The following is a 20,618-nucleotide window of genomic DNA, read 5'->3' as shown; positions in this document are numbered from 1 at the left end:
CAAAACACACAGAAATTGCTTCAGAATCAAGCAGTAGAGCCTCAGTGTGATTAGCCCAGGCTACCCCCCAAAAAAAAAAATGATCACCAAAACAATGAGAAAGAAATTAAACCCAATAATGTAGGACTGCAATTCAGGAAAAATCAAATATTGGCTCAAAGCTGAAAGTAGTTTGGTCAATGTCTGCTTTAATTACTGGAAAATGCATAGATGTGGTCCGCTCCGACAAGTAACATTACCATTTCTGACAAACTCCAGGATGCTACTTCTGTTCCTCTGTGACTGGTTCAAGTTTTGCTGTGGCCCTGGCTAAAAAAAAAAAAAAACTGCAGGTAAAAGATAATCATAGATTTATTTTTCTGAATAAATTGTGATCCAAAATAAAATGCTAAACTGAACTAAGGGTAAACTTCAGATTATACAAATCCTAATGCACTGCATTATCTTAATTTGAAACAGTCTTTTTAGGAAAAAAAGTTCCACGTTTGTAGTTTTTTGACAGCTTCTGCTGGCTGGGACATGAAGCTTCCTAGAGTATGGAGCACTGGCAGAAGCTATATGCTAGTTATGATGTACCCAGCTAAATACATTAACTTGGTAATTAGCTAGTCCTGTGTGTTTTGATAATATTTTGTAACATATAAATACTATTGTATGTTATACGAAATGTATCAAGGCACAGAACTCTTGATATACACACACACACACACACACACACACACACACATATATATATATATATATATATATATATATATATATATATATATATATATATATATATATATTGTTTTTTTCTTAACATGTAGCTTCTTGTTATGTTTACCAATGGCAGGATTTTGAATTCTGCCAGCATTTATAAGGTGAAAGCTTCAAACAGAATTTCAAACATGCTTTTTTATGCTGACAAAAGTCATTCACTCCTCATGCAAGGAGGGCTTAACCCAAGTACCCAGCAACTAAAATAACTAATTCTGAAGTCACTGCACCTTTTGGAAACTTGGAATTTTCCTAGTGACAAGCTTCATGAAAACAGAATTTTCCCACTCTGCAGTGATTGCAGAAATGGCCATCACTAATCACATATGCTATCTTTACAAGGGTGCATGCAAGTAGTGGAATAAAAGTACTTTGTTATTTTCAGTTATTGTCCTATATCAGTGCACCAGATTGCTAAAGCTTTTTACAATGTTGCCTTTCATCACTTAGTTCTCTGGTTCCATTTTTGGTGGGGTGCATTTTGTATGGAGTATGCACATCACCCTTGTATCCACAGGGATTTTCACTGGGGTCTACTGTCTTTACCACATGCCAGAGACATTCAAATATATAAATCTGCAAGCTTCTGTACTACTCATAGATGGCATGTTCAGTGTGTGTGTGTGTGTGTGTGTGTGTGTGTGTGTGTGTGTGTGTGTGAAACAACTTGCTTTTTTGTGATAAACGATGCAGCGTACGTACTGATATCCCTTGATTTTCCCTCACCTTTTCTCCTGCGTTTATAATACATTAGCTCAGACATAAGCCACAATTACCATTGGCCAGCATTTTGTTGTAGTGATAAAACTGTGTCCACACTTCAGACACATTCTTTGGTATAATGTGTTATTGCCAAAAGAAGAAAAGATCATCAGTCAACAGATAACTGTGTGTACTTGCTAGAAATATCACCACTACAATTTCCCAGAATTCTCACTTTGTAACAGTTTGTGTAAGTACTGTAACAGTCTTAAGGTACAGGCTACAGACAAAATATTTTCCATGACTACTCTGAGCGCAAGTTCTAATCTGACATGGATTAGATGTTACACTTCACTGTCAGATGACAAGGTACTTTTCCTTCAAAGAAACAAATCAAATATATAGAAGTGTCACACTTAATGTTCAGAAATGTTTTTGATTGACAAGGGTTGTAATTCATAATCATCGCTATAGTTTGCATTCACTTTCCCATTTTAGATTGATATTGCAGGGATATTGTTTTAGCATAAAGATGTTTTTTTATAAATGATAGATATTACACAATACTGTGGGGGTGTTTATTGTTTTAGCATAAAAATACCTTGTATATATGATTGGTCTGGCATAATTTCATGTAATCTAATTTAAGTCTTGTAGAAAACACTAAGCAGTCATAAACTGGAGACCTCTCAATGTTTTTACAGAGGGCCATCAGTAACTGTGAACACAAATGCAAGCTTACAATGTAGCACGTAAAGGAACATGTTCTCTGCTGACATGGTAACAAAGAACATTTTTATATCAGAAGTGCTCAGTTTTGTATTAAAGCAGAACCAGAGTGAAATGTCATGGCAATGTGCATATACTTGCCTAAATGATTTGCATTTTGGACAAGGCACTACTTTATGTAATTCTCTGTGATATAATTTATGCACTGTCTAAACACTCTGATTAATATATATTTTCTGAAATTTCATGTAAAAGTGTGGATATAGAGTATGAAGGTCATGGAAACAAATTAATCATAAAGATAATTGCAGTAATTATGTAACAAGTCTTTGCGCATTACTCAGGGGTCAAATGTAATCACTAGTTCAAGTTTTGTTAGGCTTAGATGACTTCCAGATTTATTGAAAGAACCAAGGCATAATTAAGCAGTAATTCACTTGCTATGCACTTGCTGTAAAATGGTGGTGCAGTTTCCACGATGAAAACACAAGTGCTGGAACTGTACAAGTGTGCAAGTTTGAGCACTATGTTTCAAAAATTATGTTTTAATTCCGGTTTGCCAGAAAAAAAGAGTGTTAACGAAATAACTGTTTTTTTTTTTGAAAAAAAAGTGTTTCCTTTTTTCAGAGTAGTGACAACCTTAGATATGATTATATTAGGTAGTAGCAGGTATGGGGACCCAGTCTCCACACCGGGGCATAGCAGCTTGCCTCACAACAAATAAAATACAGATAAATGGCGATCTGACAATGGAGTATTATTAGATAATGTCACTTATTTTAATTATGTTTTTTATCTATGATAAAGTCACTTGTCTTGTCTTACGTAAGTTTTATCTGTTGGTCAGATTGTCACTATTTCTTAAAACTTCATTAGGGAAAATGTATTAAGCACTAATGGATTCAATGGAAGATGAAGACATGAAGGAAAAACATAACTAAGATACCTCACTGATGGAGTAAACAGCCCACCTGTTCTATTACCAGCCTGGGATTAACTAGATTCTAAGCTATTAGAAGGTTGGCAGATAGGAAATCAGAATAATAGGATGTCAGTGACCACTTTTTTCATGGACTGAGGTGCTGTAATGGAGACCATTGGGTTAATACAACCAACCCCTGAAGAAAATGGTAGCTAAACTTTAGCCTGTCAGGACTACCTTAAAGATACTCAGTAGCGTGTTAACTGGGAGAATTTCATATTTTCTGCTCCTATGCTATGTTTTTCCCTCAATCCCACTTTCCATTGTTAAATGGAGTCCAAGTCCCCTTTTGACTAATGGTTTTCAAGTCAAAAATACTCTTGTCTGTGACTGAAAAATATCTCCAGTTATCTCAGGAACAATATTTTTCCAAATTCTAATTATTACAGATAGAAATATTCACTACTTTCTTAGTCGCTAATCTGCCTTTATAACTTTTACAGAAATAAAATAGCAAAGTCACATCGATAGTTTTCTATATTGCTAATTATTCTATCATCTTACTAGGTTCCAGAGCACGTCGCTGAGGTCTTCTTACTGAAGTTTAAAAAATATTAAGTAGATAATAATAAGGTTTACTAATAACTTTTGTCAGTCACTGACTGTGATGTACCTGAAGGAGGTAAACATCTCTGATTTAAGATCTCGGAGATTCACAGAGATCTGATTTAAAAGCAGGAAGTGGAGCACTGATTTTAGGGGTCATATCAATGAAAGAACAGCTGCTGATTTTTTCTGATAAATGGGATATAGGGCCAGTGATCAAGCAAATTCATTGATCTTTTTTGTTTTTGAGTTACTCAAAGATTACAGATTCAAAGGTCACTAGAGACAGTCTGGAACAAGACTATCCATAGCAATATAATTTCTGTTGTATTAAATAGTAAGCTGGGGTCAGAAGCACAAAGCACCAGGTACTGTTTGTACTTTATACTCACACCACAGATGGCATGTTGTCTTTCAAATACTCTGCCTTTTTTGTAGATTGATCTAATTCATTGAAGGAATGGAATGCATAGTAATGGTGCATACATTTTAATAGCATATGGTCAGGCTGATATTTTTTTCCATTAAGATTATTAGACACATCTGGCACTTAAAGATAACAGTTCTGTATATTGTAACTTAATAGTCTATAGCTTATTTTGCTATCCTTTTCAGTTTGTTCCTTTTCACTGGTACTGATTTAAGAACTCATTGGTCCCTACTGACCATTAACAAAATTACTTTGTTAGATGTTCAGTTATGAAAGTTAGTTACAGTACAGTCTAAATAAAAGTATATTCTATACTCTAAAGAGAATCAGTCTTACTTTTTGGAAAGAAATTATACTGTATATTTTTCCACTTATTGCAAGCAGTTAGTTGACGCATTTATTTTGTAATAAGTCATATGCTTGTGATCTGAAGTAAGAAAAGTCCTATAATGATCAATAATAAGCCTGCATTTTCTAGGAATTGTAGAAATTGTCTGTTCTATCAGTTTTAAAGATTTTTTACTATGATGGGACAGTCTGTGTGTCCAGTAATGCATTTGTTTGAAACTGGGGCTATTGTTTGTATGACTATTTTTGGTTAAGGAGGCCCATGTTTGGATTTACATGAGCTGAAACTTGAATTGACTTCAACAATCTACCAAGGGCATTCCTGTGACCATGAATTGGATAAAGTGGATAGAAAAATGGATGGCTGGATTGAGGGATAAATGGTGTTAAAGAATGTCATGTTGATTTTCATGAGAATACTGTATTTTACAATGTACATATCAATCAACACACTGAGCATTTACGGATAAGATCTATAATGTTGGCCTTTTCGTTATGGAATTATTCACTTGATTTGTAAGATGAGCACTCAGACTGACCTTGTATATTTCAGTTCAGATGGAATTTCTGGGCCCCAATTTCTACAAGTTTGGCTGGGTGATATTAAATATATAACAGCATAGTATTCAACTTAGTTATGTTTTCTATTTGTATGTCATGTTGTCAGAGTTTCTTCAAACTCCCTGTCAGGTAAAAATGTTAAAAAAGTATTATTATTCATTAGTTGAAGAACTGAAAGAAAAAACACAACTCATTAATGTTGGAGCACTCAGTCCACATATACCACCACCTCTACCAACCTGGCTAGCAACCTAGATGTTAGAAGGCTGGATGTAGGGAATCAGATTGAATGGACATTTGTGAGCTCTTTGATCTTGGAATGGTAGTGTGAACTAAGGTATTGTGATGTAGAACCTAGGTGGAAGTTATGTCCACTTGCACTACCTGCAAATAGTAACACAGTTATCTTTTCTTAGAGAAAAATTATGCATCCTTCTCCAGGTCATTGTCATCTAGCCTATAGTAATTGGTGTTGGCAAATAAATCAGAGCAAATATGAGGTCCAGCATGCTGGAAGAACATGGAATAAATTGGTCAAAAAAGATAAAACTGTAACTCAGTTTTGATTTCTTATTAGAAAAAGAAGTCCTACCAAGAGTTGCAACTTAGAAGTCCTACCAAAAGATGGGACTTAATGCACGTGTGTTACTCAATGGAGTATCCTGCTTAGTTTGCTTTAGTACAACTATTAAATAGGTCATTAGAAGCACTGCAGATGTTTCATGCCAAAGTCTTTTTATTAGGGAACTGTCATGTAAAACCTGTTGTTGAGGATCTATAGAGGAGTACAACTAGCCACTTTTTTCCTGTACTTTGAATGGTTATTGTAGAAGCCTGCCAACGTATGCAGTCCAGGAAATGAAGTTGCATAAAAATTAGGTAGACTGAAAATCATAGAAATGAAACCCATTCAGAAATGCAAGGTGGAGAAAATGACAGTAGGCTAGGTAGAAAGGATCTGCAGTTTCAGTTGCAGTAAAATAGAAAAAAAATCCACCAAGGGTATAGCAAGGAATTTTGAAATGTATGTCAGTGGTGCTGCGGTAGCGTTGTCACCTCACAGTTTGACGTTGCCCGTTCGATTTTCAGTTAGAGCATCTTCTGTGTAGTGACATGCGTGAATGGGCATTCCTTCGTTGAAGGTTGTGCATTAGGCCCGGAAAGCCAGTATGTAAAAATCTACTGCCAATCATTAGCGGACTGGAGTTCCTCTGTGGCGACCCCTAACCGGGAAAAGCCGAAAGATGCAAAAAAATATCAGTTTCAAGAATGTAGCCCCTTCCTCAAAGTGTAGACCTTGTCCACTAAAAATAAATGCCATTTAACAAAACATTTATTTATAAACCATGATGAATATGAAATTCTTTAAAATTCTATTGCATCTCATTCACACTATAAGCAACTTTGAAAGTATATTCTGTGGTGTAAATGGTGCATGCCTGGCTACATCCATCAAAAATGACAACATTAGGGCGTGGCAAACAAGCATCATTAGTTCAAAGGCAAATATTGTGGCAGTTTAAACACTATCTCTGAAACATGTGCACTGTGTGGGAGTAATAACATGTTTATAGAGTTTAGTCAAGCACAGTGCAGAATATAAAATACCTGACGTCAGCTAAATGTGCATTGCATAAAGTAGGGCTGGTTACACAGAAGGTGTCTCCTGCAGTGTGTTATATACAGTTGGCATTCAGAAGTAATCCACAGCAAACTGTTTATTCTCTCTAATGTCTTGGCTGACAACGCCATGCGATTTTGTTTTGTTCAGTCCTTTCCTTCTCTTCTCCTCTGAGGTACTTTTTGACCTAATACATCAGTACAAGCTGCCTGTATATGACTATTTGCGTACACCTGTTGAAGGTCATCCTTTTGTCATGTTGTATGCCAGATCATAAGATCATAGGAGGTTACTAGGCTAATGGCCTTGGGGACCTTCCAATCGTAGCCAAGAGTTTATCCCCAAAAAGAAAGCTCAGTCAGCACCTGTCACACTTTACAAAATCCACAATATGTGATGTTCTGTGTGATAATTTATTACAGAACATCTGTGTTTAATTATGGAATATTAAGACCAAATATATGACCTTTGCCCTTTGAGGGGTTATTTGTTAAACACCAGTGTGTAGCATGGTGCACAGAGTTCAGAGTCATTGCCATAGATCATGTTGTGTTAGGTTGGTAAGGCACAGGGCATTAGCACTAGCTAGTGTAATATCCACAGAGACCATTCAGAGACTTCGGCAGCAGCAAAGAGCATACAACTATACCATGGAACACAGACATTAGCAAGTTTTTTTTATTAAAAAAAGTTCTCTGTTTACAAGAGCTTTAATTTCATTACTGAAACCCATTTTATGCCATGGTTTCCATTTTATTTTCTGAGAACAGAGAATAGCAACAAAGATGTTATGTACATACGCTTTGCCTGAAACTTTGACAATACACAGCTCTGAAATGAATAAATCAAACACAGAGAAGATGTTTTGCATAGCTCTTTTCCAGTATCCACAAAAGCTATGCATGCTAAACTGGCTCTAATTGTGTTTATACTCTGTGGGATTTTGTATATGGGTATCTTACATGGGTTGTTTATCTCACCAAGGGCATTATGAAGGCACAGTAGAAGCATGAGTGGAAGCACAGGGCTAAGGATGGAAAACGCTGATCAATCACATATGTTAAGAGAATACAAGGAGTTGAGGTGCTAGCAGGGGTGACTGCAGGTGATATGGCTAAGGAATGGGGTAAATGTCATACTTGAGTATATTTGGAGTAATGAAAGAGAAATGGAATTGGGGTAAAGAGCAGTATATTGACCTGCAGCTGAAATGGGTTAGGTTAACAAAGGGGCTGGCGGCAGATTCAGTTTAAGAAGCTATGATGGAATGTAAGAGAAAAGCTGAGAGGTTAGATTTTGGAGATAATGAATGGTATAGGAATGATGAGAAAGGTGAGACCCAACAGGTAATGGACAGTCTGAGAAGCTTTAGCAGGAGTTTTCAATGCTATGCAGTGCTAGAAGGTACAGAGAACAGTTATACTGTCAGCCCCATGGCGGCCAAATAAGTTATATTAATCTATAGGCTCTGCAAGGAGCTCTGGTTTGTGTGCACTTGGGGATGAGTTAAATAGTGAAGTAAGTGCATAAGTTCTGTGCTGCATGTAAGGAACAGCAGGAAGTAGTGGTGTAATGGACAGATACAGAATAACAAATTATCCAGGTACAGAATAACAAATTATCCATTCTGAACTCACAGTGGAGAGTGAGACACAAGAGAGAGATGGACTTAATCATGCTGACCCACTGAAGGAACTTACAGTGAGTGCTAAAAAATATCAAAACAACCCACTGAAATCCACTTTCAGTGAACCTCAAACAAGCTTTTTCACAAGCGGCAAGCCCTCCTATACTGCCAATGTGAGTGAACAGCCCAGCATCCTCTGTATACACACACACACACACACACACATACATATATATATTATATATATATATATATATATATATATATATATATATATATATATATATATATACATATACATAAATATATATATATATATATATATACATATACATATGCCAACAGTGGTATAATGACAAACTCCATTGGTTTTGAAAGTGGTTTCATTGCATTTACTTTATAGCATTAGTGCTGAAAGAAGACTCAGACAACTGCCTGGCTCTCTGGAAGACTTGCTCACAGCACACACCTTTTACACTGCTTAGTTTTGGGGAAGTAGTACCTGGCCACTAGTCTCAGGCTCAGGGCATATACTTGTGAATATTGGTGCAGGTTCAGAGAGTGTAATTGCTATTTATCATCTGCAGTGCACATGAGGTGGTATGACTTTTAAAGCACCGTATAAGCTGATTAAGAATTATCTCTAAATCAAGCACCTTGACAGCCCATGTGTTTTTCAAGCAGTGATAATATTAAACTGGAATGAAATGTAATGTAACTGTATTTACTATTTTATCACTGTTTACTTTCTAGACTCTGAGCAGAGTACTGGCTCCGACACAGAGGGTCTATCACAAAGGACGTCATGTTCATTCAGCTCCCATTCTGAACTGCCTCCTGCCTCTTCAGAGTCCTCACCCCCATCATCTATGGATGAGATCCAGGTAGACTTGCAGTGTGCTGATTTGTGGAAAAGGTTCCATGACATTGGTACAGAGATGATCATCACCAAAGCTGGCAGGTAAAGAATGCATTAAGAGTTTTTGGCATGGTTTCTACATTAGCAGTTTTCATTGCTATCCACTTAAATAACAATGTGTGCTCTATATAGGTTTCAGTCAGAGCATGTTCATTAAATGCTTCCATAATAAAAGAATACAGTAAAATTTGCAAATTTTTGTTATAATATTTTAGTTACTTTAATGCTGGCAGTTACAGTCAAATGTATATTTGCAGTTTCACATTTATGATTGTGCTATTATTCACTGATTATGTTTATATTCATGCACTGATCTCAAACATGCATTCTGAAAATAAGAGTCTGCTTAAAAATATATATTTGGAAGAGGCTACTTTAAACATACATAATGGCATGACTCAGAAAACAATACAGCAACCTTTATGTTTACTTACAGACATGGATTTTAGATAAAGAGTTATATTTGTGATAATGAGATATATTTCATGTATTGAAATAAAAGTTGTAGTATTTAAGAGGAATATTAGATAGTTGAGGTTGTTTGCAGATGATTAAGATTCACTGGTCAGTAATATTTAAACATCATTGTGTGGAAATGAGGAATTGATGAATTAATACTTCATCTAGAGTATTTTTCAGAAAAATATACTTAACTGTGTGTATCAGAATCATATAAACAGATATTTGTTATATGTATTAAGGACTTTCTGTTTTTCAGAATACTTGGAAAAGGTTTGAATTTTATGATGCATTACTTATTAATGATTGAAAACTGACATCAGATAGGCTCTCCTTTTTAAGCACTTCCCCAAATATCATTTACAGTGCTTATGCTGTAGTTTATTTTAATGATATTTAATACACTTTTTATTTGATGAGAGCTGCACATTATGTAATTGCATTGTATCTTATCTGGCTGTAGCCATTTCATTTGCAAAGATTGCACAGTTTACTACCATTAGTTCAGATAGTTTGTGGTGTGGTGCTTATAACTTATAAAAGGCAAACCAGATAAGACATTTGTCAGCTGAGTAGAATAGCAGAGAATGGCTGGTGTTATAAATCACAGATGGGCCTGCTGGCAAAATAGACAGCTGTACAAATTTAAGTAGACACTGCTGCTGAATGCAAAGACCTGTCTGACACTCCTGTAATGTACATTGAGTACGGGACAAATTCCACCAGAGCTGTTATTTAATGGATGTGAAAAAAACATGTGTGACATCAGCAGAGGTTTCTGTTCACATTAAACTAGATAATGTGAGAGAATTAAGTTTCCAGCTATTAATTCTATTTTATATTGCTCAACTTGTATGAACTTTGTGTAAAGAGCATAAACCTAATTATTTCCACAGTGCATTCTCAGCGTATCAAGTTAACAGCTCAAGGTCTGCATTTGGTCCTGCCATTCAATAAGTATACTGAATCCTGCTCTCAGCAGGCATATGAAAACTCATAAAGCTGAAATGTTTTCTTCTGCCTCACTGGTCAATAAAAATACAGAGAATACATGTTGTTGCACATTTCATCATCACAGTCATGGCCATCAATGTAATGTGAGAACACAGGCCGTTGTTACTTTTATTAGTAAAATGTTTAGTCCACACAGACCAAAGTAGTGACCATGAAAAAAATGGTTAAAAACAGGTCTTTAACAAACAGTTAACATTAACTTTATTCATTGTACTGTTTTGTCCTGTCAGTAAACCAGTCTAATGAGCCAGTCTGATGTAAAAATACCAATACTCTTTTTAACTGCTGATAACCTATAAACTGAAATGCATTTCATTATATTGTTTGCTAATAATAGTTTGTAACTACTTTGTTCTTAAAAGCTATTTCTTATGATTACAGGATGACAGAAACCCCATTTAACTGCATAGCTTCAAAATGAAACACTTTTGCATAACATTATAGCTAGTATTTATAATCCAGGGCCTCGTGTTTTCATAGCGGTAATCTGTGCAGAATGGCAATACATTGTTATGCAAATTACATCTTTCAGGATAATTATGAAAATGCAGAGACATTTTGTTAAACATACCTCCCTGTCACAAAAGCCTAACATACTTAAGACATAAGTATTAGGAAGACAGCTAAAATGCAAATAAGGGACATTGCATGTTTCCGTATTAGTAGGATTCATAGAGATGAATCTAAAAATGACCTAATTTGTACACTAAATATGTAAAAGGCCCTGAGTTTACACCAGTAAGCAACAACTTACCATGAGAACATGGAGTTGTGAGGGGAACATAAAAGAGGAATATGTACTGCCATACATTTTATAAGGAGGTACAGTTATTGACTTTACTTAAGGATTTTTTTTTATTGTATTTTAGTACTTCTGCATACATGGACAAAATACTGAGGGGATCCCTGGGTAAATGTTTCATTTTGGTGTCAGTGAAGTGCTTGTGCAGACATGGACAAACTACTGAAGGGGTTGTTGGGGGAAATGTTTCATTTTGGTGTGAGTGAAGTGTTTGTACATACATGTACAAACCACTGGAGGGATCAGTAAGGGAAATGTTTCATTTTGGTGTCAGTGAAGTGTTTGTACATACATGTACAAACCACTGGAGGGATCAGTAAGGGAAATGTTTCATTTTGGTGTCAGTGAAGTGTTTGTACATACATGTACAAACCACTGGAGGGATCAGTAAGGGAAATGTTTCATTTTGGTGTGAGTGAAGTGTTTGTACATACATGTACAAACCACTGGAGGGATCAGTAAGGGAAATGTTTCATTTTGGTGTCAGTGAAGTGTTTGTACATACATGTACAAACCACTGGAGGGATCAGTAAGGGAAATGTTTCATTTTGGTGTGAGTGAAGTGTTTGTACATACATGTACAAACCACTGGAGGGATCAGTAAGGGAAATGTTTCATATTTACACTTGTGCATACCTGATCAAACTACAGAAGGGATCACTGGAGGAAATGCTTCATTTTGGTGCTTGTGCATACTTGGATATATTACTGACAGAATCAGTCAAAGAAATATTTCATTTTGATGCTTCTGCATACTTGGGCACACTACTAAAGGGATTGCTTGGGGAAATGTTTAATTTTGGTGTCAGTGAAGTGCTTGTGCATACATGGTCAGACTGCTGATGTGATAGCTGGGTAAAATAATTTATTGTGTGTCATTTTAGTGCTTGTGCATAATTACACTAATGAAGGGGTTGCTGGGGGAAATAATTCATTTGTGTGTCTGTGAAGTGCTTGTGCATACTTGAATAAACTACTGAAGGCAGGGCTGGGGCAAGTTTGTGGACTGCAACTCAGATATCAAAGACAAAGCATCACTTTCAACAATGGATGTGAGTATCGCTTGGATATTGGCCTATGAATTGCAAGAACACCTCATTAGCACACACCACTTCATAAAATGTCTTATTTGCATCTCATTGTACTTAAAACATTTCACATTAGTGTAAATGGCCTCTGTGAAGCTCGCCTTTGCTATACTAATTCGTAAACATCAGCGATACCCCTATCGCATTTGCACAAATGAGCATGAATACTAGCCTGTAAGACAACTGATTACATGTCAAAATGCAAAGTGATCAGGACTTGTTTGTTCTTCAGTTCATACTTCTGGAAACAGGAAAAAGATTGGCATTCAGTCTTATTTAGCAAAGAACTTGGAATAATTTAAGTAAAGTGCATACTACACATATGCTGCGCTAAAATAAATCTGTGTTAAAAAGTTGTATCAAACAAAGCTGTGTGCTCATAAGAGCAAGCATTGTTACATCTAATTTCATTATGTTGTCTCGTTTTCCATCTATATCACTGGTTTAATGACATTTAGACCAATTCCACTGTTGTCTGTCAATCCATGCTCTCACTAGCACCCTTTTTGTGTTGTTGGGAGAGGTTAGCTCCAACCCCACTGTATCCTGTTAGTTTGAGTATCTATACTTATCTATACTAGTTAGGTATAAGAAAATCTCAGCAGTCTGGAGCTGCAGAAAACTGGTAGACAATGTAAGTGTTGATTATTTGTATATTTATTTATTTGTCTTTGTTGACTGGGAAAGTGACTGGACAGAGCCCATTTTCAGCAGTGGCCAAAAGAAAAAATCTCCACCACAGTACAGTTATACTAACAAGTGAACTTCAAACAGTTCTCAGAGAAACAACAGTTACATTTCTCATGAAACAAGAAACATAATTGCAAGACAGGTACATGCAGTAAAGTATTTACATCAACAATTACAAGTCTTAATAGTTGTTCCAGCTGTAAAGTGTTGCAGAAGTAAATGGATTGGTACTGCAGAAGGAAAACAATATTGTAAAGAAGTGTAGTATCCTTTCATTTCGGTAAAGAAAGGTTTGTAAGGAGTTCAAGATATGTAATGAAGTTAGTTATAAAATTATGTAGGGAGATTATATTATTGTATAGGTTTGTAAAGAGTTCAAGAAATAAATTGAAGTAAGTTATAGAATTATGTAGGAGGGATGGAAGATATTAGTACTGTAGAGGAGGACAGCAGTAACAGCATGGCAGGTCTATATTATATGAATGAAAGTTCATATAATTGATCGCTCTAATGAGCGAAAATCCCGGAAATTGAGATGCATGCTGTAGGATAGCAGTACAGTGAAGGTTGCAGTATTTTCCTCACTGTAGTGCGATCTCGGAGTTGGAATATATATTTAATGGGGGTGGGGGGCGCAGCCCCCCACAATATCGTTTTTGATTTCCGGGATTTTCGCTCATTAGAGCGATCGATTATATGAACTTTAATTCATATAATATAGATCCTAGCATGGCTGAGAGAGCAGGGTATAGGACTGGTTCTATTTAGGCTGCCTGTTCCAAACTGGTGTATCTTGAAGGTTTATAACTTAGCTATACAGGGGATGTATGAGAGGGGTAGAGTGGTAGATGGGGGCTGTTAGAAAAAAAGTAAGATGAGAAGTGTTGTTTAAGGGGGGAGTGAAAAGGGATGTATTAATTCAACTGTAGGAAGAAAAGTTGTTAAGGGTGTGATGATTCAAGTAGAGGAGGGCAGAAAGTAAGTGATAAATAGTAAGAAGTTTGTGCTTTTACTAGAGGTCCCAACCTAGCAATGAGCATGAGCATGACCAGGACTGGCTAAGGGATCATTTGTTAGTCATTTTTACTTGTGTAGGGATGGTGTTCCAGAGCTTGGAGATGTGACAGGAGTAGAGTAAGTCCCTTGATGAATTACTTGCTTTACTAGTGCTCAGCAGAAAGTTATTACCAGAATGGAAGTCCCTTGTGGGGCTTGCAGGGCAATAATATGTTTTTTAATGTAGGACATTGTTCAGGAAAATATATTATTTTGTATGTCATGACTAGCTGAAAGTATGCTTATGTAGTTGTTAAGATCTAGCCAGTTTAGCTGCTTTAAGGCTTGGCAGTGGTGAGCTCGGTGTGCAGTGTTGGTAGCAAATTCAGCTACTATACTGCAACATGAGGCTGGTATGGATTTTAGTGTAGAGCTTGGCTTTGTAAGGATAGGTGAGACACATAAGATGGTTGGAAGCAAATAGAATGACGCTGGCATTTTTCTTGCTGGGTCTGTAAGGTACTGTTTTGCTCTGTAAAGGGAATGAAGCTTCTGATAGTCTTTTTAATTGTCTGAAGAATATGTTGATCAAATTTAAGAGTGTAAACTATTACAATGTGCAGTAATTTAGTCTGTGGTACTACCTCAAGTTTTAGTATTATTTGCTTATGTAACCAAGAAAGATTGTTTTTGATGCACATAATGTTTTGCTGTAAAGAGCATCAGTTTTGTTTTATTGGGATTAAGGAGTAGGTTAGAATTTTTCAGACAGGTTTCAATTGAAGAGAAAGAAATTTGGGTGATTTCTTATAGTCTATATATCGTGGGAGCTGTGCATATTAAAGTCAAATCATCTGCATATTGTACTATAGTTGCTTGGTGTATGGCAGTGTGAAACTTGTTTATAAAAAATATTAAAAATAAGGGGTCCTAGTATAGAACCCTGAGGGACACCTATGCTAACTGGAAGAGAGGAAGAGAGGTCCTGTTGCTATTTGACTGCTTGTTGCCTCCAGACAGATAACTAAGGGAGCATTTAAGGGAGGATAGAGGCAGACCTATAGAAGAAAGTTCAGCAAGTAATTGTTGGTGTGACACAGTGTCCAAAGCTTTGGATAAGTCTAGGAATACAGTTGACACTAGGTTACCATTGTTCCTATGCTGATTTTTGGTGCTGCTGAAGTGAAGGAGGGTGGTGGTTGTGCTGTGGTGGGGTCTGAAACCGTACTGTGTTTCAGAGAACAGATTATTTGAATTTAGGTGATGTAGAAGCTGGGAATGAATGCATTTTTCAAGCATTTTTGATTGGAGGGAGACTGTCTTTTTGTAAAGGTATAATAATGGATTTTTTACAGATGCAAGGACCATATTTTTTAGATATAGATTTATTTATCAATATAGAGACTGATATAGCAGACGTTTTAATCTGATGGAATTTGGTCAGCACCTAGGGTGGTTGGGTTTAGCTTATGGAGAAGTTTTTTAATGGTGGAGGTAGGCAATGGGCTGAAGTCAAATAGCTGAGGATATTTAGCAGAGGCTGCAGGTACTGAGGGGGTTGTGGAAGTATTAATGTTTGTGAAGGATAATGTAGTTTGTTTAAAATAGTTGTTAAACCGTGTGGGAATTGAATCAGTATTATTGCTGGATGTAGGGGTGGGGGCGATAATTTGGCCTGTTTGTTTATGAATGTCCTGAAGAGTTTTGGGTTGTTTTGATATTTAAATTAGAGGACATTATAACATGTTTGCTTGTCATGCTTTAGTTGGTATTTTGTCCTGTTCCTTAGTTATCTGAAAAGTTGAAATGTATTTTGTGTTCTATTTTTGAGCCACTCTTTCCAGGCTCTGTCACGCTATAGCGTTAATTTTTTAGTGTCATTTATTAGCCATGGTACAGGATTGGATTTGACCCTTTTAGTAAGTAATAGGGGAAGGTTACTGAGAATTTTTAGGAATATCTCATTGAAGTATGAGACGACAAAGCCTAAGGACATATATTTTAGTATTTCCCGGTTATATTGTCTTAAGGATTTGATAAAATTGTGTTTATCAAAGTTTTTTGAGTAATAAACTTGGTTGTAAGTTATATGTTTATCTTGGATACTATAATGTCTGAGAGTGTTAGTAGGCTGATGATCACTTAGGCTATCTGGAAGGCTACTGGGTGCCCTAGTTTTATTGGGTTAATTAGTAAGAATCCAGTATAAGGTTGATTGCCTACCAGTTCTTTTGTGGACTGTAGCAACTGATGTAATTAACTGTGTAAAGCCATACAGGATTATGGAATCAGATGGGGGTGTTGTTATTAATAATCTGCTAGTCTACATTTAGGCCTCCTAGTATTATTTTTTTGTGTTGTATATGGCGGGATAGCCAGTTTAGGATATTTTGCAAAGTGGTAATATTTTTACCTGGTGGGATATATATGGCTGTTAAGAAAAGTGTTTTCCTATTATTGATGTTGAGATGTGTTTCAAAGAGTTCCACATTATTAAACTGTGGTATCTCCTGTGCATATGTGGTTGTATTTAGGGAATTATTGTAGATGGTTGTGTTACCTGTTAGCTTATTTTGTTCTGTTAAGCCTAATTATATTGAAAACAGTTGGGGTAATTTCATTGTCATCTGTGTATTTTTTCTGCTATGTTTCTGTAGCTATGATTACTTCTGGGGAATATGGGGCAATACAATCATGCATTTCCTGGATTTTATTGCATATACTTCTAAGATTAATATTTAAGAAGAGATGGCTTGAAATATGGGATGGGACAGGAAAAGAGAATGGTTCATTTAATGCTGTGCAGTTAGTATGATGTTTTTGCTGTTGTGTGAGGCCAGGGTTTGGGTGAATGTCTCCACTGATTTTTAGGGTGGGAATGTTATGAAGGAAAATATGTAGCCAAATGCATTTGTGTTTTAGTTTTTATTGGATTTCATATGGTAACATACTTAGATTTAAAATACTTGTAAAAAAATCTAATAAGGTTTGCTGGTACAGTGTGGGTGCTGTGGGGATTGATAGACTTGACAACTGTTTGTGTAGTGAGTATGGGTTTGTAGGGCTATTAATTACATTTATTTGGGAAGGATGGTAGTTGGTAATGAGTACTAATGTGTTGAGAAGGCACATTAATGCGGTTTGAGTCAGAGCCATTTTTATAATATGCAAGTTAGATTCTGCTGAAAATATTAGCTTGCAATGTAAAATATTACTGGGCAAAAGTATTTATAGTTACAGCAATATAACTTCTAAATGGACAAGTTGGGTACAGCACTTTAAGTAAATGAGTCAGAGATGCTAATTATAAGGCACCTGTGATTGAGGTATGTTCTGATTGTTTTGATGCAGAAAGGACATATAGGGGTGGAGTTGGGCTATTTTAAATGTAGTGTAGGTGGATTTGGGTGGGAATTGGTGGTAGGGTAGGGGAGTGGAGTGACCCTAAGTGTAGTGAGGGTGAACAGAGTAGGCCCCAACCACCGAATCAGCAAAGTAACTCTGTTGAGAAAAACAGTCAGTAAGCTTTGGCTAAAGTAAAAGGTGAGAAGCTTTCCAGAGATAACTGTATGAGTTGAACAGTGTAAAATAGAAGCTGAGAGGTAAGGAAAAAGGAGAATTTATTTTGTTTTGCTGCTGTACTGGAAAACACAGAGACAAGAAAACATAAGTTGCAGAAAACTGCATAAGGAAAACAATATAAAACAGTACTCTTGGCTTATACATGAAAATAAACATTTGTACTAAGTGAAATACTCCCAATTAACAAACAAATAAAGCATATTAAAATAAATAAAACCAACACATATCTGAATTTAAAGGCTAGACTAGCTAAATACACTACAGCTGTTAGAGGAAGAAATAGACTCCAGAGAATTTTTCAGGAAGACAGCAAATGTTGGAGGCGTGACAGGGAGGAAACAGGTACTTGAAGTTTGGCAGAATTTAAGGATTCCCTGTGGGATATACTGTTTGAGATGCTGGGTGGGCGGATTGGTGTGAGGAGGGAGATGATTTTTCTGAGCTATGATACAGAATCAAAATTGCCTAGAGATGATAAGGCCTTGCTGTGTCTAATTAAGGAGTCTGCCAAATAAGCAGTTACTAGAAAATGGAAATCAAAATCTAAACCAACTATATTAGAAGTAGTGAATATAGTAACAGAGATAAAACAACTGGAACTGTGATCTTTAGAAAAGGATAGGAGCAACTACTACTACTACAAAAATGAGAATTGTGGGAGCAATACATACAGGGGAGGAATGAGGTTTAAAGGAAGGCAGGACTTAAATGAGCGATGTAATGTTTGACAGAAAATGATTGGGTAAATTATAAGTCATGTATAATGTTTGCAACTGGGAGTGTGTCGGTATGGTTTGTGATGTAAAATGTTTGCAACTAGGAGTGTGTTGGTGTGGTTTGTTTTCATTTATATAAATGTATGATTGCTTATGGCATAAGTGATGGTTTAATAAAGATGTTTCTTGTTCAATAAAAAGGGGCAGGATTTAAATAATTTATGTAACATTGCTTAGGTTATATGCTATATAGTAATATATGTGAAGTATAATGTTTATTAATATTAATTTGTTAATACAATTCGATTACTTTTGTATAAATGTAAAATCGTCGCAAGTGTTAATTCAGTAAAGGTGTAAAAAATAAAATGGCAGATGTTTTATTAAAGCTCACCTGGAAGCAGGTTAAATGACAAGTTGTCTATGAAACTTTGTTTAAAACTAAAATAGTTTTCATGGATTTACATAATTTCATATTTTACATAACTGTATACATTTGTTGTTTTTTCTGAGAAGACATAACCATTATTCAATTTTCATTATTTGTTATGCTTTCTAAGTGTAGGTAATGCATGTTTTTCTTCTATACAAAACAATTTTACTTTCTATACAACTGCATCCTTCTGTGTTCCACTCTCAGTTTTCTCTTGCTTTAGTGTTTTAGGACTGCACACTTAACTATTATGCTTGATGTGGTCTGCTCTTACCCTTGTAAATCATTTACCTTCTATGTGGTTGATTGTGGATGTTTTGACATACAGAGAGCTTTTATTGTTTTCAGTGTGTTTGTAAATCAACCAAGAGCAAATGTGGTAACAACCTAGGGTGTCATTCATTTTTCTACTATTAGTGGGGGTATGAGTATGAGATGAAAAAATGTTTCTTGTTGCTTATGACCTATTTGTTTGAAAGTCTTCCAGGCTTTTACAAGCCCACAGAAATGCAAACATTTTCATTTCAGTTTTTTAGTTCACCTCCTTTGTATTAGATTATAATCTACCTGTGTGCTCAATAACTCACAAATTATGTCATTATCTTTGACTTAGCATGATTCTTAACTCCAAAAGACTTTGTCCTTCCTTACAATGCTTTAATAATCTTGGAAAAAGTTGTTTCTAAACACAGAGTTTTCTTTAATCATTCTAAAGCTATAAAAATTCCTCATTCTGTTTAGAAGTATAATGTTAACTTTCTTAGTGGTACTCTAATTGTAATGAAATCTTTAATGTGTGCCTACAAAGTGACATAATAAGCACATGTGTAACTTCCATAGCAACTACTGGTGGTGATATTTCATAAACTGCCTTAATGCTACCTACTTAATTATTCAATTACTTTATTATTAATTAATGTAAAATTGTTTTTAAGGGTAGAGCATTGTGTGATGCCCGTGCACTGGCCCAACAATCAAGGAGCCTCAATCCTCACCACTAACACCAGTGAGGGGCATCCATATAAGGAAAGGATATCAAATACACACACAGTAAAGTACAATTTCCCTTAACAGCACACAGAGATCACAGTCAATCTGGGGATGATTTCTCTTTTTCTCTCTAGGTCTCCAATAAGACTCCCCATTGGCACAGCTATAGGGTCCAGATCTCAGGCTAGTGGGAAAGCTAAAACCCCCAGCACCCTTTCTGTCCAACCAGTGCTTCATGTCCATGCCCAAGTAGCTGACACACAAACACTTTGAGATAAGAGTTTATACAACCACACAGACACTCCTGGGGAAGGCTGGCACAGGTTCTCCAGCTGTGCCCCTTTTATTCAGACTTTACGGTAGAAATCACTGCCACCACCCAGCTAATATTTATCAACTAGTCAAAGGCCCTTATGAAAGGGTGTCCAATTATACTGTGCAGTATTATTATCCAAATGGTAAGTGCGACTGAACAGTCAAGACTTATTTGGAGTGACTTGGTAAAGTATCACTATATACCTGCAATGTACTCTTAGAGCTTAAGTATCTCTACACAAAACAGCCACATTTGAAAGGTTTAAAAATGTTTAATAATAAATAATAAAAACACAAGACAATACTTCT

The 20,618-nt window shown here is 36.0% G+C and overlaps 1 protein-coding gene across 2 annotated transcripts in view; it reads left to right on the top strand.

Moving 5' to 3' along the window:
• TBX15 (T-box transcription factor 15) overlaps window positions 1–20,618 on the top strand; it is a 718,941-nt gene that overhangs the window by 209,440 nt on the left and 488,883 nt on the right. For both annotated transcript variants that reach the window (XM_044071487.1, XM_044071486.1), the window contains exon 2: window positions 9,059–9,266. In XM_044071487.1, coding sequence (XP_043927422.1) covers window positions 9,059–9,266 — 208 coding nt within the window. The remainder of the gene's footprint in view (window positions 1–9,058; window positions 9,267–20,618) is intronic.

This window comes from Protopterus annectens, chromosome 5.part0 (genome assembly GCF_019279795.1).
Source record: "Protopterus annectens isolate FY-2018-M chromosome 5.part0, PAN1.0, whole genome shotgun sequence".
NCBI classification, from domain to species: domain Eukaryota; kingdom Metazoa; phylum Chordata; order Ceratodontiformes; family Protopteridae; genus Protopterus; species Protopterus annectens.
The sequence above is the reverse complement of the archived record's forward strand: the minus strand, read 5'-3'. Positions and strand labels throughout refer to the sequence as shown.